The sequence below is a fragment of the Erpetoichthys calabaricus genome, chromosome 11 (assembly GCF_900747795.2).
Source record: "Erpetoichthys calabaricus chromosome 11, fErpCal1.3, whole genome shotgun sequence".
NCBI classification, from domain to species: domain Eukaryota; kingdom Metazoa; phylum Chordata; class Cladistia; order Polypteriformes; family Polypteridae; genus Erpetoichthys; species Erpetoichthys calabaricus.
This window is the reverse complement of record NC_041404.2, coordinates 72,953,819-72,978,150: the sequence shown is the minus strand read 5'-3', so window position 1 is coordinate 72,978,150 and position 24,332 is coordinate 72,953,819. Positions and strand designations below refer to the sequence as shown.

The window sequence follows — 24,332 nt, the reverse complement described above, 5'->3', positions numbered from 1 at the left end:
GTTAACTGTTGATCAACCATTCTTCTTTTCTGTACTCTTGTTAATTATTTTGGTTCAGTAATACAATACATATTTTCCCTCATTTTATGCAGTTTAAATGCTGTGCTTCAGTAGTCTCTTAAGATACAGCTTTTGTGAAATAGACTGTCATACACAAAAAATTTTAGCATTCCCCTCAGCAGAATTTCATGGTGAATAACATGTTCAAGTCTACGCAGATGAAAATGCTGTAGTTTTACTGGCCGGAAGGTTAAGATTTTTTCCTGTCCATCCAGTTGTACTATCCTTAGGCCGCTGTAAAGTTTTCAGGTGGTTCTTATCTGTTTTGTGGTAATAGTTTTTGGGTTTTAATGTAAATTGTAAAATTTTTTTAAGCAAATTGCGATTTGTGAATTCAGTTTTTATCTTTTAATGTGAATTTTATTTTTATTTACAGGCAACAAGCAACACATTGCATTATATTCACATAGAGCAGCTAGACAAGGTGAGTGCAGTGTTTTAACTCAAATTACTAAAGGTTTTGTCAGCTTTAAAAATATTTAATGGAAAATGGATGTGTTATGCAGACATTCTTTGACTTTAAAATTCACAGAACCTGGGACATTGCCATTGATTGCCTGCCATTTTATTTGGATTTTCAGTGCATTTTCAATTTGTGTACCAGTCTGGAAATGACTGTACATCCTTACTCATCTACATCTCATAGTGAAGATGTAGATATGTTTCTGTATTGGGTGTGCACATTCTTCTTCTTCCATATTGTGGGGGAAAAAATCCGTAAGCTGATTTAGAACATTTCTTCTGCATTATTCAGATGTATTGCTCACTGTACCAAGCTTCTCCTGACTTTCAGCCTTGGTATGTCAGCTCTATTTGTGTCTTTTGGAACAGGGTGTCCTGTCAGAGTGTAGAGGCCCTCCTCAAAAACATCTTTGACCCTGTTTTGCCTACTGCAGCAAGACCTGGAGTGCCAGTAGTTCTTGCACTTTATTATGAGCAACAAAGATACATATTTTGCTTATTTTTATACTCTGTATAGTCTTTATCCTGGTAGATATGGATCATGTGGCCTACTGTTTCCTCTTCTGAAAAACCATCCTCTTCCTAACTACCTCCTCTCACAGTTGTAAACAATACATTGTACATTGTTTTATGCTGAGACCAGGAGTCCCAACTGAAGCTCCACATTCAGGAGTGTCATTGCCAATCAAATCAATAGCTGAGAAAAATAAAAGTATAGCCATGCACAGACTCCTTCTTTACATGTAAGACACAGGCAATCAAGCTGCTAAAAATGTACACACTTAAGCTCAACAGACTATTCCTACTTGTATGGTAAAAGCTTGATGTATTTTTTTGCTTATAAATTGCCAAAGTATAGTACAAACATCAAAACGCAATTGATGAGTTTAAAGAAAGTGCATATGCAATGACAGATTTTATTCAGGCATTTCAAGTTTCTGTTGGTTTAAAAAAAAAATCTTGTACACTTTTTTAATGGCAAATCTTTTAGTTTAAAACTTGGATAGCTCAGCCTCTCAAGTTCTCTTGTAGTTTTTCTTGTGATATTCCAATGGCACTGTTTTAAAGCGAGGTTCTTGAAAGAATTAGTGATTATGTGCAAATCTACCATTTATTTCATCTTGGTATTTTTTACCTATCATTATTTTGGTCTATAGCAAACAGCGATAAATTGGAATTTATGCAGTCTTTTGAGATGAACATCCTGTTGGTGGTTTGTGCTATAAAACATTTACGAGTGAAATAGTAGCATAAGGAGAAAGTTTAATTTAATCTTATTTATTAGCAGCTTCTCCCCTTATAATGAGTCAACCTCCCTTGTCCTAAGGAGAACAATGTCAAGCAAAAAACATTAAGATAAAACTGTACGCTGGTCACACATCCTTTACTGGTCTTTTTTTTTTTCTTCAAAATCTCCCATTGCTGAAGTATTCTGCAGAATAAATTTCAATTTTCTTCAACTTGTCAAGGTGGAGATTGAACACACATAATATGGTCACATCAATTCAAGACTCTCTTCTTCACTGTCTAATCTTTTAATCTTTTCAGCTTTAGTATAACAGTTCTCTTGTTTTACAACTTTAGTCATTAAAGATGTTTTGACTGACTGTTCACTGTGTTAATAGTTTAATTAGTATTGGGAAGAATTGTGACATATACCACACAGATAAGCTTGTTAGTTTAAATTTAGCTTTTTCATTCTTTAAATTGAAAAGATGAAATATGAAAGACGTTTAGTCAAACGTTGCAGTTTTTTTTTAAAATAAGTTAAGTTAAATGTGACAGATCTCATTATATATAATGTATTGATCTTATATGGGTAAATACTAATTTTAAATATAGTGGTGTTGTGTCTTTCAGATTTCTGAAAGCCCTTCTGAAATAATGGAGTCCTTAACCTTAATGTACAATATACCGAAAGACAAACAGGTAAAGTCATTGTTCATATATTTGTTTAAAGTTATTTACATTTTTGGTTAAACTAGATATTCTACATTTAAGTTTTATGTTATTGGATATCTTTTATGGATAAATGATTGGAAAAGTTAAAACTTCTACAATGATTTTGTGTTGAGGATTTTTAAATACATTCTTGAGAGGTGCAACAAATTGCAGTCAGTAATCACAGGAAGGTCAAAGTAATGAGAGTAATTCCTCATTCATCTGTTACTTTTGCTACTGGAACTGTGCACATTTGTACAGTTATGAGAAAGAAAGTACACCCCATTATGTTTTTTCTTTTTTTAACAAACATTATGTGGACATATCAAGTTTTATTTTCATTTAAATAATATCTGAAGATAATGGTGATATACAGCAAACACCATTCCACATTTATATTTTGTAGTTTGTTTTATAATTTAAATAAACAAATGCAAATTTTGGGGAAGAAGGTGAGAATATTACCTCAATTACCTGAAATAAGTCTAAGATTCCGGGGTCTATAAAAGCTCATGTCACTGTCAATGTCAAAGTGCATTACATATACCTTTAGAAAGGAGCTGCACAAATTACTCTAATTGGTTGGTTTGCTAGGAGGAAACTTTAGCTTTTAGTTTTTGCAAAAACCTTAGACCGTATTTGACCAGAAGATTCTGATGCTGCCTATTAACTCTTTTAGGGCTAATTTTTTTTTTTGTTTCTTTTCTCCCAGAGCTGAATATTTTTCCAAAAACTTTTTTTAAATAAAGAACACAAAGCAATTGAAATCAACAAAAAATATTTACTTTTGACAAATGTTAGTGTCGTGCATGTTGTATGATTCTGCATACTCTATGATTTCACATACATATCACATACATTTTACACAGCAAAGTCCTGCAAAGTCTGATCTCGCTCAAAGCAGCCAATTTCAGTCATTGCCACATTGCACTGCTTACAATATGTGTTGCTTTGGTGCCTACTTTTCAATTGTCTGTTGCTGCACTTTCTCACATATATTGTTAGTGTGTACTGTAGAGAGACAAGTCACCCGTTTGCCATCGTGCCATGCCACTGCCAACAAGTTTTCTGCCCGCATGAAAACTGTTTTGTCACCTCTTTTCATCTTCAGCCTGTCTGGCTTCAACTGTGAAGGCCTGTGTATCATGTTCACCCTCACTGTGCCACAAGCTCCAATTCCTCTGCTCTGTAGCTCCATGAACAATTCTGGGCATGTATAAAAATTGTCCAAATGTACACAACATGACCCAAATGTTCATAGCCCTGAAGCAGCTCCAGCACAACCTGACTTGTCAAGGGACAGTTCTCTCTTTGAAAGAAATACTTCCCTGTATATGTGATTACTTTCAGGCAAAAAACAGTGTTTGCTTCTGCCAGTACAAAATCCTTTATGCCATACTTTGTGGGCTTGTCTGGCATATATTTGCAGAAAAAAAGGTGTCCCTTTTATTTTATCATAGATTCATGCACAGACAAATCACAGCCAGGCTGATAAAATTGTTTCTATATTGGTTCCACAATGTCAAGCAGGGGCTGAACTTTATGCATGGCGTGTTAGCCTGGCTCACCCCATGGGATTTGCTTCTGTTTATTACAGAAGTGAATAAAACTTTGCAGCATCACATGCCTATCATCACACTGCATAACCTGTCCAAAGCCACCAGGGGACAAAGCACGTTTGGACCAATGCTCCCTGAAGTTATATCACCAGTTCTGTCCCATCTCTATTTGTAATGCCACAGCGTGCTTCAACTCGTCTTTTGTTGTGGGTTTCCACTTTGAAAAACGAGAATGCGATGCAAGTGCAGTCCGCGATTCAAAAAATTTCTCTGCCTACCTGTTTGTCTCGTCTGACAGTAGCTGAAAAGCAGCATCAGGAGAGAGCAGCCTGAAGTAGTTCAGCAGCTGGTGATCTGTCGTGTCCAACAGCAAGCCATGCCGTCTTGTGAAGTCCGGTAGCCAGTTCGGCTCCTACGAATCAATGTCTGTGTATTCCTTCCACGCGAACCTTGCCGTAGATGCATCGGCTGCGCGAATGCGCTCAGCTGGCAGCGGATCAGCTGCCGCGGCATCGGCTGGTGTCCGATCAGCTGATGCCGGCTTCTCACTCTCTTGTTTGATCTCCTGATCACTCAATAAAATCTGATTCTGAAAAATCAGAGTCCGATTCCGCGATAATGCGCAAAACATTGTCTGCCGAGTGTTTTCTTTTCTGCACTCACTTCGCTCCCTTGTGACATGTCGATTCCATCTTGCCATTGTTTACGTTTCGCAACTCATGCACATGCAAGGATTAGTTGCCGAGTCAACGAGTCTAGCATTCCTCCGAGCACAGAGGGGAATGCCTGCGACGTGACAATGAGTTTTGTCGCCATTAACAGCTGATTGTCGCCCTCTATCCTTGGATGTTGACTTTTGTCGACATTCGCCCTCAACCCCTCCTGTCGACAAAAGTCGACATCTGCCCTAAAAGAGTTAAGCTTGGTGACGGAAATGTTATTGTTTGGGGCTGCTATGGTTCAGTCACAGCAGCTCACTATTAGAGCCCACTGTGATTTCTTTGTTGTACCAGAGGGTGCTTATGGATAATACAAGACCTTATGTAAGAAGACTGAATCTCAAACGAAAGTGATCCTTGCCATTTGATAGTGAATCTAAATATACCAGTAAATCCACCAAGAAATTGCTGAAAAGAAACAAATGGAGAGTTCTGGAATGGTAAGATCAAAGTCTGGATCTGAATTCAATCAGGGTGATTTCTAGGGATTTTGGTAGGGTTGTTCATTCAAAGCATCTTTCAAACATTGCACAGTTGAAATAGTCCTTCATGGAGGAGTATGAAAACCTTTCTTCTAGCTTATGTCTGAGACTAGTAAGCAGTTGTAGGAAATGCCTACAGTGCCAGCTGATAAGCTGTGTTGACGTTTACAATGGTCTGTGTTGCTGTGCTGGTTGCTCAGATGAAACGAGCATTTTCTATTCTTTCAATGAAAGAGCATCCCTGTGACCAGCAGTTTGTAAGTAGTAGCCCAGTAACATGAATGTGGTTAAACAAAACTATATAAGCAGCCAAGCCATCACTAGCCACTTGCATGCTTTCACATTAGGCCAGTTTAAAGTCACCAGTCACATTAAATGACATTATTGTGGCACTTTATTTATTTATTTATTTATTTTAAAATCACATACCCACCTGCATGCAGTTATAGTAAATAACTTTGTAGAGTCCATATATTTCTCTCAACTTGGCATTCATTCTTTTCTCTTCTCACTCCCTAATTTGAGAGATGGGGTGCATGTGGTTTTAATGGAAAGTTGAACTTTATCCTGATTCAATTAGTCACTTCCAGTTTCAAAATCTGTGTCTTCTAATTGGTGAGGAATCTGTCAATATTAGTTGTCATCCCTTGAAATATAGGTCATTGTCCTTGCGTGAGTCCATTTTGCACACTTCTGGCTCAAGAGGCTTGCAGAGGGGTCTTTGCAGAGATGTCCAGTCCAACTCTGATTTATACATTTATATCAGATGAAGTCCGCGCAGATACTGGTACAAGCTGGAGTTTCAGTCCCTTAGTTGGAATCCTAATGGGGGTTTTGTGCAGCTGGATGCATGCATCCCTGTTAAATCTACATTATTCGCAGGCCTGGTGTGCCACCAAAGCCTAGAATGGACAGTGTCAACTTTGTCCTGCACCCTGGTTGCAAATTGTTCCTGTCTTGCATCTGATGATTGGTGGGATAGGCTGTAGCTTCCCTGAGACTCTGCCCTAGATAAAGGTTTGGATGGATATGCAAAAATATCATTTATACTTGCCATGCAACGATTTAGAACAAACAAACTTTTTAAAACCTACTTTCAAACCATATACAATAAAGCTGGAACTGTAAATGTGCAGCGTTTTCAGAAATGTGCATTTTAGATCTACATCAGACTTCATTCAAACATGAAAAATGCAATAATTTTTACTTGCCTTACAATACAATATTTAGAGCTTAGCAAATCGATTAGAAATAAGCAATGGCACAGTTTAAAATTTTAATTAAGAAAAACAGTAATCTCTGTTGTAGTTTCTAAATTGTTACATAATGTTACTGAAAAAGATATTTGAATGTTTGTGCCCCGTGATGAGGTGGTGGTAGATTCCTGTCTTAATTTGCACTGTTTTCTGTATAGCAGTAAGAAATGGGTGGCGTTTGACCTTTAGGTTGTTGGGGTGCAGATGAATAAAAAAAGTGCTTTATTTTGTTAGTCACATATTAAATTGTTTGCAGTGTAACATTACAATATAACCAAAATCTTGCAGAGTTGTCAAAAAAGCTAGAGCCTTGTGCTGGACAAGTATTGTGTATAAGGCTGTAACCAACCCCTGGAGAAGGGGACAAGGTCCATCGCAGGTTAAATACACACACACAAAACCACAAACCAGTTATGCCACATGCATATTGTGTGTGTTTTCTGTTGGTGTTTTTACCAGTGACATGGAATGAAGGATTAAGTTAGGCTCTACCATGAACAGAGCACTGAACTTCTTTGACTCTCTAGTAAGTCCAATCTGGTTTTTTTGTCCAGTGTCTGAAAGCTTTTTTTTTTTTTTTTTTTTTTTTTTCTCCCTTGTTTTTTGGGCATTTTCATACAATATAGTTAGCTTTGTAAACAAACAACGCTCTTGGCTAAGGCACCATGCATGCCCAATAAGAAATAATTTGCCCGTTTTTGTTGTTTTCATTGTGAATGATAAGCTTTTAGAGGCAAAGTAAAAATGCAAGATTTGAGTGAAAGCTTTAACAAATATATCCATGTTAATATGGACTAACACAATTTCCTTTACACAGTACTGTGCAAAAGTTTTAGGCAGGTGTGAAAAAATGCTGTAAACAAAGAATGCTTTCAAAAATGGAAGTGTTAATCACTTATTTTCATCAATCAACAAAATGCAATGAGCGAACAAAAGAAAAATCTAAATCAAATCAATATTTTTTGTTACTACCTTTTGCCTTCAAACCAGCATCAATTCTTATAGGTACACTTGCACACAGTTTTTGAAGGAACTCGGCTGGTATGTTCCAGACATTTTGGAGAACTAACCACAGGTCTTCTGTGGATGTAGGCTTCCTCACATCCTTCTGTCTCTTCATGTAATCTCATACGCACTCGATGTTGAGATCAGGGCTCTGTGGGGTCCATACCATTACTTCCAGGACTACTTGTTGATCTTTACGCTGAAGGTAGTTCAACTGAATACCGAAATGGCCAAATATTTTACACCTTTTGACAACCACCAATGCCTCTTACAAAGCCTTACAAATGTTTACCCCAATCTACGAATCTCCACGAAAACGACTTGTCATGGTTGAGGGAGAGAGCTATCCTAACACCAAGAAATGACATGACTACGACTATAAACCACATTTTTACTTCAAGAACTACCTTCACAACCGAAAACATATCAGTCTGTGGATTCAGTTTGTAGAAGTGGAAGACGCGGTGCACTATCCGGTAGAGTTTCTCCACACTGTGAATCCTCCAGGCACTCCGAGCATAATCTAATTTTGAAGGTTGGGGGCACCAATAATGTTACTGAGAAACTTACAGCTGCCGAAACTTTGTAACGGCACGAGACTTCAGGTCACATGTCTGCAAAAGAACCTAATTGAGGCAACTATTTTTACTGGCAGTGGCTCAGGGGAGAGTTTTTATTCCTCGCATCCTGTTATACCCTCTGATCTCCCATTTCAATTCAAACGCCTCCAATTTCCAGTAAGGCTCTGCTTCACAATGACAATAAGTTTCAGGGACAGACCGTACAAATGGTTGGCATTGATTTGAGGCAAGATTGCTTTTCACATGGCCAACTGTACGTTGCATGCTCAATAGTAAGCTCAGTGCACAGCTTGGTCATATTACATCTGGAGGGCCGAACTGACAACGTGGTATACAAACAGATCCTTAACAAATAATTACTGGTATATTTTCCCTCAGTTTAAAAAGGTTTACTTTTCTTCTTAATAAAAGTTTTAAGGCAGTACTTCGCCGCTGCAAAGCACGGGTATTTTGCTAGTATATAATAAACCAACATGTGACGAATCGTCAGCGATAATACTTTCGAAGATGGAGATGTCAAAAACAGACTTGATATGTGTTTTTCCAAAACCACAGTGTGATTTGACTCCAGTGGCAGATCCGGGAAATGACTAGCGTGTACGGCCCGCATGGGGGTTGGCGAGCGAAGTGAGCAGGGGGCAGAGCCCCCTAGTATGTAATATGTATTGAAATGTACGTATTCATCGTGCAGTTCTAGTGAAGCATGAATCCGTTCGAACAACTGTTAAATATTATGCAATACAGTAATCCCTCCTCGATCGCAGGGGTTGTGTTCCAGAACCCCCACCCCGCGAAGGTGAAAATCCGCGAAGTAGAAACCATATGTTTATATGGTTATTTTTATATTGTCATGCTTGGGTCACAGATTTGCACAGAAACACAGGAGGTTGTAGAGAGACAGGAACTTTATTCAAACACTGCAAACAAACATTTGTCTCTTTTTCAAAAGTTTAAACTGCTCCATGACAAGACTGAGATGACAGTTCCGTCTCACAATTAAAAGAATGCAAACATATCTTCCTCTTCAAAGGAGTGGGTGTCAGGAGCAGAGAATGTCAGAGAGAGAGAGAGAGAAAAACGCAAACAATCAAAAACCAATAGGGCTGTTTGGCTTTTAAGTATGCGAAGCACTGCCGGACAAAGCAGCTGCAAGGAAGGGAGCAATGTGAAGGTAGTCTTTCAGCATTTTTTTAGAGGAGCGTCCATATCCTCTAGGCCAGTGTGCGAACAGCCCCTCTGCTTACACCCCCTCTGTCAGGAGCAGAGAATGTCAGAGTGAGTGAGACAGAGAAAACCAAACAATCAAAAATCAATATGTGCCGTTCGAGCTTTTAAGTATGTGAAGCACCGTGCGGGAAGCATGTCGCTTGACAAAGCAGCTGCACGGAATAGAGCAATGTGAAGATAATCTTTCAGCATTTTTAGACGAGCGTCCATATCGTCTAGGGGTGCGAACAGCCCCCCTGCTCACACCCCCTCCGTTAGGAGCAGAGAATGTCAGAGAGAGAGAGAGAAAAGCAAACAATCAAAAATCAATACGTGCTGTTTGATCTTTTAAGTATGCGAAGCACCGTGTGGAAAGCATATCGCTTGACAAAGCAGCCACATATAAGCCCAGCAAGGAAGGGAGCAATGTGAAGGTAATCTTTCAGCGTTTTTTGAGGAGCGGCCGTGCCCTCAAGGGGTGCGAACAGCCCCCGTGCTCACAATATATTTGAGGAGTTTTATTTAATATGTAATACGCGCTCTGGTTGGGTAGCTTCTCAGCCATCTGCCAATAGCGTCCCTTGTATGAAATCAACTGGGCAAACCAACTGAGGAAGCATGTACCAGAAATTAAAAGACCCATTGTCTGCAGAAATCCGCGAACCAGCAAAAAATCCGCGATATATATTTAAATATGCTTACATATAAAATCCATGATAGAGTGAAGCCGCGAAAGTCAAAGCGCGATATACCGAGGGATTACTGTAAATGTGAAATCTCAGGTGGTAAAATTGCAAGGGATGATACCTGTCCTATTAAGAGGGACACCAGTTCTTTAGATTGGGGTGTTGTATAAGTGGTAGTCACATGTGGTGTAGTCTAAGACGATGACTGAGGCATCTCTTCAAATGCCCAGTGTTCCAGAATAGCCTTTTCAACTCTTGCTGTGTTAAGATAAATCAAGGCATGTATAAAGCCAACATTATTTCTGCAAAATGGTTACATTTATGAGCCACTGTTTTTGACCTTATCTTAATACATAATTTGCCTGCCTCCATACTCACTCACGTCCATCCGAAGCCGAATGCGCAGTCACCTTCTGCGCAGCTGCCCGAAAAACCTTACGAGACCGACATCCAACCCCAACATCCCGGCAGGCGGCGGATTTACGGCCGCAAAGATTCAAGGAGAAAGGCGACTTCGATTAAAGCTCTAGAGGCCTGAAAGGCGATTTTGACTACAGCTCGAGGCCTAATTACACATTCTGATTCAATTACGCATTCATTCAATATATCAGGTTTGTGGTGCTTATACTTATTACTACTCCATATTGTACTGGAACATTCATCATTCAATATTATACTGTAGGCCTGGAAAATTCATCAACTAACAGTACAAGCCTGTACAGTAATGAGTAAAGCGGACTTCAATCATTACAAAACAACTTCTTCGTTACTTATCATTTGTTCTTCATACACTGCTGACACAAACTCATGCCCGTTTCATCTTACGTTGTCGTTGTCGAAACGGGCTCTATGGCTAGTTGTTAAATATTACAGGTCAAAATTAGAATGGATATTTATTATCAGCTCTCTGATAGGCTGACACTCCCATCCAGGACTCGTTTCTGTCTTACTTTTCTCTCTGTGCTAATGGAATTTGCTCCTGCTCTCTGAATTCATAGAACTAAATTGTGGAGGTTCAGGAAATGAACGGGTTGGTAGCTGAGTGTAAAAGTGTTAAAAGTGCTCAGAGCACCACAATTTATCATAAAGATGGGGATAATTACAAATAAAGCATTCTAGCATTTCCAAGAAACATACATTGAAGCATAAGATTCAACTCTGAAGAAAAGTCATTCACTCTCCATGTGCAAATACTTAACCAGTCTAGAGCATGCTTAGTCTGCACGTTTTGGATGTGGTTAGCACTTTTGTATCATTTGTTACCCCAAGATTCCTGGATTTTAAACTTAAACTAAATTTGCACATTCCTTCTGCAGGCATTATTAGATTTATTTTTCCTCTCAAAACATGCCATTTAACCCGACTGGTGACTTCAAACTGTTCCCTTATGAATACGATCATTTGACAAGCGATCAGCTTTTTTCATGTTGAGTGATAACTCCTGTTGTTGTATCATGCAGGGTAATAACTACAAGACACCTAATTTAAACAGACTGTCACTTCACATGATGTTTGCATTAACAAGACTGAGTATGCAACATCTATAAGCTTCTGCACATCTGAACACTTTCCTAATGGGTATCTTAGGGTGGAAATGATGAAATGTTTTTCCCCAAACCCTTGCAAAGTGGCATGTACGAAATAAGTACCCATAAACTATTTTTGCTCATTTTTAATGATTTTATCTTGTACATACAGTATAATGCATACATACAACATTTTGGTCAGACGTACTTGTATGTTAAGAATAGTTTAAAGTTATCTTGTGTGTGCAATATATATTTTGTGCCATTGGGAGAGGAACACTTTTCGTTTTTTTTGGTTCATGGCTTCTGTAAGAGGTAATGTTGCCTTTCTGGGGGGAAAAAAAGAAAATTTCACCACTTTTTCTTAACCTGCCGCCTATTTTGTAACCTTTTTATTATAACCCTGCTTCCAAAGAAACTAGGCTTCTACAAATAGGTAATGGAGGTGTGTGTGTGTGTACTGTTGAACTTAGGTTGTCTCTTTACTTTCTACTCTTGTCTTGAAGATGGAAAAGAAAATAGCAATGCAAGCTAAGAAAATAGCAAATTGCACTAGCGATATCTATTCAACTCTAACTCAAAACATACGCTCTCATGTAACCAGCACTGTACTTGATGTTTCTGCCATAGGGGGTAATACCAGCTATGGGTGCCGAGGGTGCACTTATACTATTTCAGTCTATGGAAAAAGTATCTGTTCATTTATCGTTGAATGAATTATTGCAAAATTAGATCCTTTTGTGTTATTTCAAATGCATCATATTTTTCTAAAGATGCTATGTAATTGTAAAATAAATCTTGATATATCTATGTTAAAGAAAATAAAATGCATGGGGTATACTTGCTTTTTCACATGACTGTACACGCTTGGAAGAAACTTCTTGTTTCCTCAATCGCCGTTTGTGTCTGAATCAAGTACTATTAGTAATTGTATTCTGTCTGACAATTTTTTTTTTATATACAATCTTTTTCACTAGCAGTAATACTGAAAGAACAACTTTCTAAATCTGTTTCCTTGAAACTACAAAAGTAACAAATGTAGTTATGTTGTGCTTTTCTGTAGATAAAATAATGTACAAAATAAATTTTTTCTAAGTTTAATGTTTCTTCTCAGATATTGCTGTTTACACACATACGACTGGCTCATGGATTCTCCAATCACAAGAAAAGGCTGCAAGCAGTTCAAGCCAGATTGCATGCCATCTCTATTTTAGGTGAATTTTTTATTTTTTTTTTTTTAAACTTCTTGTTGCTTTTACTGTATGCCTTTTAAGAGATTGTTTTGAATTACAACTGGTTTTGCAAAAGGCCAAGTTTGCTTTTGTGTAACTTTGGTAGCGATAGTCCACAACCAACTAAAATTGTTAGGTTCTGAAGTGAGTAATATATTTTCAGTACCAAGTTTCTACAGACACAAAATGCTACAGTAATTCCTGAATATTCCAGGAGTTGGGAATTTTTTGAGGCTACTCAACATAATATGGGTTGTAGAGCGAAGTCTATTGCTATTAGCACTACTTCAAGCAGAGATGTGTGGTTTACTGTTCAAATGCTTTCAGTGATAGAATGTGATATGTCAATCAAACAGTTACGTAAATGTCAACTTATTCTTTCTGATGTTTATAGTAGTCTTTTAAATTAAACAGAACAGAAATAACTTATTTCATTTTGCATATGGTGATTCTCATTTAGTCAAGAAAAAAAAAACCTAGAGGATGTGAAATAAAATATTCAGGGAGAATTTCTAAATTTTTTTATCTATACTATAGCAGCTATTCTTGTCAAAGTATAATTTTGTTCAGCTTTAAGACAGTTGAGTAGTGTGATTTCTGCAAATTTTAAGAAATAGGATATTAAAATATAATTAACATGGTGTAGGCACAGTAGCATGCACTGATTATCATTGCTACTTCATAAATGCAATGTATACCGTTCAAAACCATCACCCAATTGTCAGTATGGAGTTTGCATCTTTTTTTCCTTGTCGTTTTCTTCTGGGTGCTTCTGCCTTCCTTCCACATTCTCAGTCTTGCAGGTTTTGGTAGACACTTTTTATGCGTGGTTGTCTGTACAAGTGGAACCCGTGATGAGCTGGTAGCTTGTGAAGACCCTATTCCTGTATTGTGCTTGGTACTGCCAGGATAGACTCTTGCTCTGTGCTCCTCCAAATTGGAGTCAGTGGATTTGAGAATGACTATTACTATTTTGCCACTGTAAATATTTGCGTTGAAGTTACAATGATCTATTGCCACAATCGAAGAACGTATCTAAAAGACAATGACAGAATGTAAAGTTGAATTGTGGCATTGTCTAAGACACCCTGCAAACTCCTTATTTTTGTGCTGAACTGTCCTCATTTTCAGAGTTAGAGAGGTGACATCCTTAGCCATGGGTATATCCACAGATGGATATTTTTTTTTTCTTTAACATTTTTCTTAACTTTTTATGCCACTAATTTTGCTTTACAGATACTGGTTTGAAGGCTGTAGATCCAACATAAACATTTTAAAGAAATAACAATTACAAGTATTTAAGTGTCAAAATTTAGCAAGTTTGTCGAATAAAAAGGTAAAACTGAAAAAGAATTAATTGAATATGTATAATGGTGGAAAATGCTTTTCTTTTTATGCTGACCCTAAACTTTAGGTTCTTATATGGGTGCATATACTTAAAGCTATAGTATTATATAATACTTTTACTTGGAGAAACCATGGGCAGAGTTGCAGGTAAGGCAATCTGTTAATTTATTTAAAAATGTGTATAAAAATGTAAGATGATAAGAAGGACAGGCAGAAGTATCACCTAAAATATACTACCTGGACTGTTGTAGTTCTAGTCAATTTAAGATGGTCTTTTATGCCAGGTGTCACAGTTGTTCATGACATGCTCATCCTAGGAATGCAGAGCTACGCCTCCTTGTTATCCTTTAAAAATACTACTGTATGTAGATAATATACTGAAGTTAATCTTTTGCCATATATAAAATCAGTTTATTCTTAAACCTAATCAAGTATAAATGCAAAGACAAAATTATTAAGAGTTAGATGTTGAGCAGTTCTGGTAATATCATTGCAGTTTTTTAGTCTGTTAGTTCAGCAGTTTAGTCTATACAATAAAGTCCATGTAATTTTTTATGTGGGAATGCCTCCATTATAATGACACAACTCATTTGGAAATCTTTGGAAATTCCAAAATTTTTTATATACATGTCAGCAATCCAAGGCAATTACTTTTACTTTGAATTTAAGTGTGCATATATAGCAATCAATGACCACACCTCAGCTCTGTGTAGGCACTTAAGGTCCTTAAACCTGGGGTCAAATGCTGTGGAAATCTTTAGCCATGTATTGTTTGTTTTTTTCCTTCCGTTTCTCCATGTCCATGGTGAAAGTTTGATTGAACTTTATTATATAGGCTGGGTCATCCTCTGAACTCTCCATCACCTGAGACAGATGGCATAAATCGGGCAGCACCACTGAACATGAAACAAACTTCTCTCCTCCAAGTATCTGCCAAAATCAATTCAATATCAGTTAAATTGTGAGGTCCTTGTATGCATTTATATTCACTCATACATAAATGACATGAAATAAAGGAAATAAATGACAGAGTAGATAACAAAGTTGAACGTCATAAAGAGGTTCAAAAAAAGTTGCTGCGATACACGTGCAGAGCAGGTTAGAGATAATGAAAGTACTAAAATTTGAAAGTCTCAAAAAATGATAGTAAAGATCACATTAGCGCAAACAAACAAATTATAACTCGGTGAAATAATGGAACAGTGAAAAGAGATCAAATATATTGTTCTAATTTAAACTTTAAGTCGGAGACTTGTAGATCGTCTAATTTTAAAAGATGTTGAATATTCTTGAAACAAGTGAAATATATTTCAGACTAAATATGTGCAGGATTTTCACTCATTAAAAATTAGCATTTTTAGAAGTTACTAAATATTTCCTGGATCTCTGCAGTTCTGCAGCAAATTTCAGGCCCTGTGTGTGTGTGCATATATATATGTGTGTGTGTATGTGTTTTTGTAAAATATACATGCTCACTGAGAACATTATTAGGAACACGTGCACACTTGCTTATCCATGCAATTATCTTATCAGCCAATCTTATGACAGCAATGCATAAAATCATGCAGAGACAGATTAGGAGCTTTAGTTAATCTTCACATCAAACACCAAAATGGGGAAAACTGGGGATTGGTGCCAGATTGCCTAGTTTTGAGTATTTTTGTAATTGCTGATCTCCTAAGATTTTCATGCACAGCATTCTCTTATTTACAGTTTACTCAGAATTGTGTAAAATAACATTTATTGAGCAGCAGTTCTTTGTAGAAAAGGTCCTTGTTGATGTGAGAGGTCAGAGGAAAATGGGCAGATTGTTTCAAGCTGACAAAGACTACAGTGACTCAGATAACCATTCTGTAGAACTTTTGTTGAGCAGATAAACCTATTAGAAGGCGCACACCATGTGGAACCTTGAGGTGGGTGTGATGCAATAGTATAAGATCACATCTGGTTCCATTCTTGTCAGACAATTGTAGCCTGGTGTGAATCTCTATTTCTTCTGAGGCCCACAGATGTTTTGAATTTGGGACCAACAGCATGAATCCATACACCCAACCTGCCTTGTGTCAACAGTCCATGCTGGTGGTGGTGGTGGTGATGCAGTGGGGTGGGGGAATGTTTTCTTGGCAAACTTGGGCCAGTTAATACTAGTAAATCATTGCTTGAATGGCCTATTTGAGAATTATTGCTTACCATGTTCATTATGTATGGCCCCAATTCATCCATCTTAATAATGCACCATGTCACAATGCAAATGTCATGTCTAACTAGTTTTATGAACATGGCAAGTTCAGTGTCCTTCTCATTTAATGGAACTTAATCCAATTGAACACCTTTGGGATATGGGAGATTTGCTGCATGAATGTGCAGTTGACATATCTGCAGAAAATGTGATAAAATCATATCAACAAGAACCAGAATCTCAAAGGAATGTTTTCAATATGTTGTGGAATCCATGTCACAAAGAACTGAGACTGTTTTGAAAGCTAGTAAAGGCCCTGCCAAGTATTAGTATGGTGTTCCTAATAACTTGCTCAGCGAATGTGTGTTTATATGTATCTCTGTCTATATCTTGATTGGATTAAGATTTGGGGAATTAGAGGCCATGGCAACACCTTGACCTCATCATGTTCTTCTGAACATTCCTGAACAATACATGCAGTGTGACAGGGCTCATTAAAAGATGCCACTTTCATCAAGGAATACTATTGCCATGAAAAAGGTGCATCTGGCCTGCAACAATGTTTAGGTAGATGGTAGGTGTCAAATTAACATGCAGATGAATGTCTGGACCCATGATTTTCTTGAGGAGTCTTGCCCAAAGCATTAGACCAACAACCTTCTTCGATTGATTTAAGGTCCAGTTCCAAGGCTTGCTTTTGCAGCAGAGGTCAGTGCATGGTGGTGACACAGTACTCCTGTAACAAGCATTAACATTATCTGTAGTTTTTTGTATGTGTATATTTATTTTTACTATTTTTAATATGTCTTATCAAACCTGTTAGCTTTAACATTTCTTTGTCACAATAACAAAATAGTAATCTGACTTTTGGCAGGTCTGTATTTGAATATGTAGCAGGTTGTATTGTTTTCCTTTTTATCAAACAAAAAATACTTGTCCCCTCTTTTTTACATCAGTTTTACATGTTCATGGTTGTAATATTTTATCACTTGATTTGTTACTAATCTGTGGTCCTTTTTTCATTTTGAAGTGTATTCCAATGCTCTGCAGGAGTCTGCAAACAGCATTCTGTACAATGGCTTAATTGAAGAGCTGGTGGATGTACTTCAGATTACTGACAAGCAGCTCATGGTAATCTTTTTTTACATTTTCTTTTAAATAATACTTGGCATTTGTTAAAACAGTACATACATCTTATTCTTGTCAGCATCTTTTGTCCTGTAAGTGTGCCGATAAAGACAAGCAGCGAGCAGCCTGCTATTCTATCCCCCTACTGCAGAACGTGCACAAAGTTCTCCCAGCTCATGCCTTGATTATCTGGGAGTGAAGTGCTGGAGTTTTAGAGTGGAAATAATAGATCGTTATTTGGAACACAGACATTTCATGTGTGTTCCGTTTCTACAATAATCTGTCTAAACACATTGTTAAAACAAACGTTTTTCATATTTTAGTAATAAATGACAAAATGTAGGCATAAACTATATAATGTGTGAAGCTTGAAGTCCAAAGATCAAATAAACACTTTCACAAAAGGTTCAAGGACAATACAACAGCCTCCGTGGCGTAGTGGTAAGATTTGCTGACTTGTAATCAAGAGTCCCCAGTTCGATCCTGACTGCCTCCTATATTTACCATTTTCAGTAGTGAGCTGCTCTTATTGTTAATAGTATACAGTAAACATATACATTTGGTTTCCATCTGTAACAGCCGGTGTACATTTATAGTACTTGTAAAAGTTACCCTTTTTTTTTTTTTTTTACTTCTTCTCACTTTTATTCTCTGTCACGATCACGATACATACGACATCCCCCCCCAGCCAGGGATGTGACGCTGTTACTTTTTATCTGTAACTGGGAATAACTGTAGATGTGAGTGGTGTTTTTGAGACAATGGAACTGGACATTCTCTCATCTGGAGGGATAAAAGCTGACACACACACACGCTGGTGAATCTCCCTTCTTCATATCTCACCGTCACTTGATTTTTTTTTTTTTATTTTTTTTTTTTTAACTCCGGTTTTGTTGAGTGTTCCTGCTCATGCTGAATTAGGATGCACCTTATGGTCCATGATGTCAAAGCCGCACTGACGAAAAAAAACTGAGACATTGGTATATATGATATTTGGAATAACTCATTTTATGACCAATATAGTACAGTAATCCCTCCTCGATCACGGGGGTTGCGTTCCAGAACCCCCGCGAAAGGTGAAAATCCACGAAGTAGAAACCATATGTTTATATGGTTATTTTTATATTGTCATGCTTGGGTCACAGATTTGCACAGAAACACAGGAGGTTGTAGAGAGACAGGAACTTTATTCAAATACTGCAAACAAACATTTGTCTCTTTTTGAAAAGTTTAAACTGTGCTCCATGACAAGACAGAGATGACAGTTCCATCTCACAATTAAAAGAATGCAAACCTATCTTCCTCTTCAAAGGAGTGCGTGTCAGGAGCAGAGAATGTCAGAGAGAGAAAAGCAAACAAATCAATAGGACTGTTTGGCTTTTAAGTATGTAAAGCACCGCCGCACAAAGCAGTTGCAAGGAAGGCAGCAGCTCACACCCCCTCCGTCAGGAGCAGAGAATGTCCGAGAGAGAGACAGATAAAAACAATCAATCAAAAATCAATACGTGCCCTTCAGTTATTTTAGTTTTGACACTTCAGTCTGCTGCCGTGGCCTGTTAATTTCACAAGCTTGTCTTTGTCGTTCTCTCCTCTCTCTCTTTTTTAAATGTGGCTTTGCTTGTTAATCATCTGTTTTGATTGTTTCACGTCATTGGGAATATTTATTATATTTACGTGCTTTAGAGACGAAAGCTTGCTGTGATGCATCAATGGCATTGTTTTCCATACTACTGCAATAGATACGCTAACTGAAGTTGGAATATCACTTGCCAAAGAGTTCACACAAAGATGAACACAGCTTATTTTACTGTACTATCATGTCCTGACTCATAGATCAAAAAACAGTGCTGCAGCTGATATGGCCCCCACAGAGTTTTGAACTCGCCATCATCCAGTCTGTGCTTATTTGCACAGTCAGAAGCAAGTAAGATGGCCAAAGTCTGCACTTGAATGGTGGCAAGTGTTTTGGAACAGCCTACTATGCGAGTACCTTCAGAAACGTCATCCAAGTTTACCTGAGAGTATTAGCTGTTTTTTTAAGGATATTTACATCAAATATTGATTTCAGTAATGTTTTCTGCCTTTTTTAGGAAGTTTATTGATAAAAAAATAACTGCTATTGGCGTTTTTGACAGTCTTCATTTCTGCTTCTGAAAGGTTTACTTTTGCAGGGGGGAAAAAAGACTAGCATTTGAAGAAAAGAACATTTTGCCAGATGTTAATTATGGGGGTGGATCAGTTATTTGGAATTGTATGGCAGCTATTTGGACTGGACATATTTTGCCAGTATAGAGAACACTGGAATCCACTTAATATCAAGAAATCCTTGAAGAGAATGTCTGTCAGCTAGTCAATCAGCAAACTTGCACTGAAAAAAAGGATGTAAGTCCTGTCCAATAAGACAGTGATCCAAAATGCATGTGAAAATCTTCTTTGAAGCTGGGATGGCTCTTGAGTCCTAATATTTGAACATTTTTTAAAATCTATGGATAGATCTTACAAGTTATGTGCACGTTAGATAACCAAAGAATATCTCCTAAAATGGGTAAAAATTTCCAAAACAAGAATTCATAGATTCATAGCTAGCTGGAGAGAAAAACAAGTTGTGGTCTTTGCCAACCTGGTTGTTACCACATGCTTTACAGGGTACCCAAACTTTTGCAAATACCACATTTATCTATTGTAGCCTCTTAACACCACACTGCTAGTATTTCTTCTCAGTTTGCTTAAATGGAAAAGTTCTAACATACCTACTGCAACACTGGGATGTTTTCTGTAGCTGATTCATATATTTCTTGCAATTTATAAAACCACTCATTTATTAGAAATGCTTTTGAGCCATATAATACTTGTACTCTGGCCTTAAATTTGGATTTACAAACTGGAAATTCTTAAAATTGAATATTTTAGATGTAATTGGCCACATTTTGTAAACTTATGCTTTTGTTGGTCTAGTGACATTGGTTTGATGTTGAAATATTAATGCAGGTTTGTGATTTTATTTTCAGGATATTAAAGCAGCCTCTCTGCGCACTTTAACTTCTATTGTTCACCTGGAAAGAACACCAAAGCTTAGTAGCATCATTGACTGTACAGGGACTGCATCGTACCATGGCTTCCTACCTGTGCTTGTCAGAAATTGTATACAGGCAATGATTGGTGAGTAATTCTGTCTTTTTTAGTGTACATCAACACCCCCCAACACACACACACTTTCTCGTCATATTAAAATTCTGTAAAACTTAATTGCATTGGTAAATTATGTGTGCACACTGTACTTTATATTAAATTAGACCTATGGATTAATTGCATTGGTAAATTGTGTGCACACTGTACTTTATATTAAATTAGACCTATGGATTCTGAGCTTCAAAATGTCGTCCTAACTATAGACGCAGAAAAAGCTTTTAATTGATTTGAATGATGGTAGCATGTCAGGGTACCAATTATGCTTTGCATGGATTAAATTGTCATAATCTAGCCTTGAAGCCATGTGAAGTTTGAATATTTTACTCTGCAATGTGTAACCAGATTGTGCTTTCCATTATTTCTGATATTTTTTGGAGTTGGTGTTGAACCCCTGTCCATATGCCTCCATGCACTTTGGAATGCAATGAATTTATAATTCAACAAAGTATCTCTTTATTTATTTATATGCTGTTAACATGGTGGTCTGTATTTATAATCCATACTCATCAATGCTGCAAGTATTGAATAATTTGGAGGAATTGTACATGTCAGGCTTAATGATTAATTTGAGTATGAAAACACCTTTTTCAGTGAGCAGTCTTGCACTTCACATTAAACAAGACAAGTGGAAATCAAACATTTTCTTGATTGGTAAGCCATGGAAGAGAAATCAAACTCCCAACTCTAAACTGTTTTGTTTCTCTCTCCTTTTACAATTATTAATGCTAATTTACCAGTTACCAGGAGGAGCAGCATTTTTTTAAAAATAAAATTTCAAAGTAGGAAATACTTTAATTGTATATTTCATCCACAGATGGAATGTGGACAACTTCTATAATGTGTCAGTTTTTGCCTTTTGACCAGCTGTTTTTTAAATAGACTTTTAGGAGAACTCTGCTATTTCAGTTTTTAAATAAAACCTCCCCAGCCTTTTTAGTCTAGATTTAATATCCATGTTTGCAACCATGCTATCTAAATATAAGATGTGAAATTTTTTAAGTTTTGACTGTGGATGATCTAAGGAAACATTGAAGACAGTACCTTTTTGTTTATAGTCTAATAAAATTGATGAAAATTGTTCCTGTACAAGGTACACTCTCGCTCAGTTCCTTCAAAGCAATGGTGTAGTTGAGTGTAAAATTGTGCATGCCTGTCTCTCATCTTGAACTTATGAACTTAACCAGAACAAGATTGCAGTTGCCCTGTACTCAAAATAATTTTTCAAAATATTACTCCAGATCTTTTAGGATTATTTATAGAAATGCTGTAATAAAATTATATTATCTAATGAAAATAATATATTATGATACATTACTCAATTGTTGTCTTATATTCTTAATTTTAAGAATTGTAAATGATCAGTTTTTCCATCTGAGGAAAGGTCCAAGATTTTTTTCAGTTTGGCAAGATTTCATTAATACTATACTAAAATAATATGAGCCTCTGTTTAACTTTTTGATGTTTCAACATATAGCAGGGACTGGTATAGTGTATATTGGGTTTTTTAACCCAGATAGTGCTCCTCCCATTTTCAGTTTGGAGAACTGATATTAATTCTAAATATGTAAGTATTCATTAATTTATCTGTTAGTCACTAATTTTAACATTGGACTATGTCTCATTTATTGTAACAATTTCTCTGTGCCTCATTAATAGTGGGAGGTGAAAATTATATTTACAGTGGTAAATCGATGATATCCACCTTTGGCTAGGTTGTATATAGATTTGTAACTTTTCATTACTCATCATAGGTAGTGAGTGATAAAGAAATGGAGGTATAAACTTGCCCCTATTGCTGAATCTCTTTGATGTATTTCTAATTGTCTACATGTGATTTAGAAGTTGCTAAATTTTTACACACAAGTCATTAATGAAGAAAGCCACAGTTCTTATGAATTAGGCCTGTCCCTAGGTGATTAGCTAGGTAAAGTTTGGGAATTACCAGTATTAAACCCTTAAGACATGATAAAACCTCAGAATTATACGTTATAAGTCTTTGGATGAAGCTTGTGTGTAAAATAGAATATTTTAGCAATCCTAAATCTGCACTGGAATTTTCCCTTTATGTCAATGCCAGATCCTTTGATGGAACCTTACCCTCACCAGTTTGCTACAGCTTTGTTTTCCTTCCTGTATCATCTGGCTAGTTATGATGCTGGTGGGGAAGCTCTTGTATCCTGTGGAATGATGGAGGCCCTGCTAAAGGTAAGAGGTCAGGAGTTTTTTTTTTTTAATTTTTTTTTATTTATTATTAATCATTCAGTTGCTCAATACAAGTATGGGTTTTGCTTATATTAAGGAATTCTTCAGTCAAAAATATATTTTTTAAAGTCTAGATTGATTGTAGTGATAGCAGAGAAAGCCTTTAGTCATGTTTTCATTTAGATTAACGATGACACAATTCCTGATACAGTGGGTACAGCAGAAAACACAGAACAACCTACAATATCAAAATTTTATGTAACTCGCATATGAGGTATACAGTCCAGTGCTTGCAATCTTCTGCTTGCATCCTCACAAACACATGTATAAACACATGTATATGCTAAAATTGTGTTATCTTTTGAACATGCCACATGTTGTGCATGACAAATTTTTGGAATGGATTTTGTTAACAATATTTTAGCCAAAACTAACTTGATTGGAGCATTGTGAGCCATACTACAATGCATGGTTAATTTAATGAACATATTGACGATGTTGGATAATGTTTAGTGTGAGTCACCATTGAAGCCCACCGTATTAAGTATTTTTTCTCAGTTTCTAATGAAAACAAGAGATTTATAAGTACTCTTGGCCATCACTACAATGTAAGGGGTAAGTTGTAGAGTAAAAGTTTTATTTTTAGTTATAGTATACCTTTTTTTCTTTTGCTTAAAGTCATAACTATCTTTTTCCAATGTTCTTCCACATGTTAGCTATCCTAAAAAGCCACTGAATTTAATAAATTAATGTAAAATCTGACAATTTTTAACTTTGAGAAATTAACTTTCTTGAAACATCTTCATAAAATTACTATTTTTCAGGTTATAAAGTTTCTTGGAGATGAGCAGGACCAGATCACTTTTGTGACAAGAGCTGTGAGGGTAGTAGACCTAATAACAAACCTGGACATGGCAACATTTCAGGCTAATAGTGGATTATCCATATTTATTTGTAGGTTAGAGGTGAGTGAATACTTGACACGTTTGTTTGTAACATGCAAGTTTTACAGTGTAATGTTTGCAAATTACTTGCCTGCTGTCTTAAATCCGTATGTTTTACCTACAGCATGAAGTTGAGCTATGTCGTAAAGAATGTCCATTTGTCATAAAGCCCAAAATCCAAAGGCAAAATCCTACACAGGAGGGTGATGAAATGGAGACTGATATGGAAGGTAGGAAATTCTGAACACTGTGTCACGTCACCCCCCCCCTCCCCCCCCAATCCTCTCAATCAAAAGAAGAATTTTCAAGATGTAGTATAAACTTAACTGCTTTACGTATTCTGTCCCTAAGTGTCAGTGATGACATGCTTTAATCTATAGGAAAATTTTGCCAAAGCTGAGTAGTTGTCTTTTTTTCCGCCTTTTGAAATTGAGAATTGATTTTCAAGAAAATGTTCAAATGAGCTGTTACCAGAACTTAAGGTGCATTTTAAATAAGAAAATGTAATTATTTTGAAAGTTATGCTCACTAACCCCTTTCCTCCCCCTGTCTGCGCTTTGCGCCATTGTGAAGAGGGGGGCTGAACACACCCCAAGGAGACGTGTCCACTCCTCTAAAACCACGCTTA

General features: G+C 36.8%; 1 protein-coding gene and 1 long non-coding RNA gene across 2 annotated transcripts in view; one reads left to right on the top strand and one right to left on the bottom strand.

Annotated features, from left to right (window-relative positions):
* The window catches only part of huwe1 (HECT, UBA and WWE domain containing E3 ubiquitin protein ligase 1), a 387,803-nt gene that overhangs the window by 102,195 nt on the left and 261,276 nt on the right, over nt 1–24,332 (top strand). The window contains 8 exon segments of the mRNA XM_051933601.1: nt 437–484; nt 2,383–2,451; nt 12,598–12,697; nt 17,272–17,372; nt 20,378–20,528; nt 22,636–22,763; nt 23,585–23,725; nt 23,829–23,934. Of these exon segments, the coding sequence (XP_051789561.1) occupies nt 437–484; nt 2,383–2,451; nt 12,598–12,697; nt 17,272–17,372; nt 20,378–20,528; nt 22,636–22,763; nt 23,585–23,725; nt 23,829–23,934 (844 nt within the window).
* Nucleotides 1,035–1,474, bottom strand: LOC127529597 (uncharacterized). The gene is made up of 2 exons (XR_007936215.1): nt 1,138–1,474; nt 1,035–1,080 (listed from the first exon to the last, which is right to left on the bottom strand). It is a non-coding gene; the product is annotated as an uncharacterized LOC127529597 (long non-coding RNA).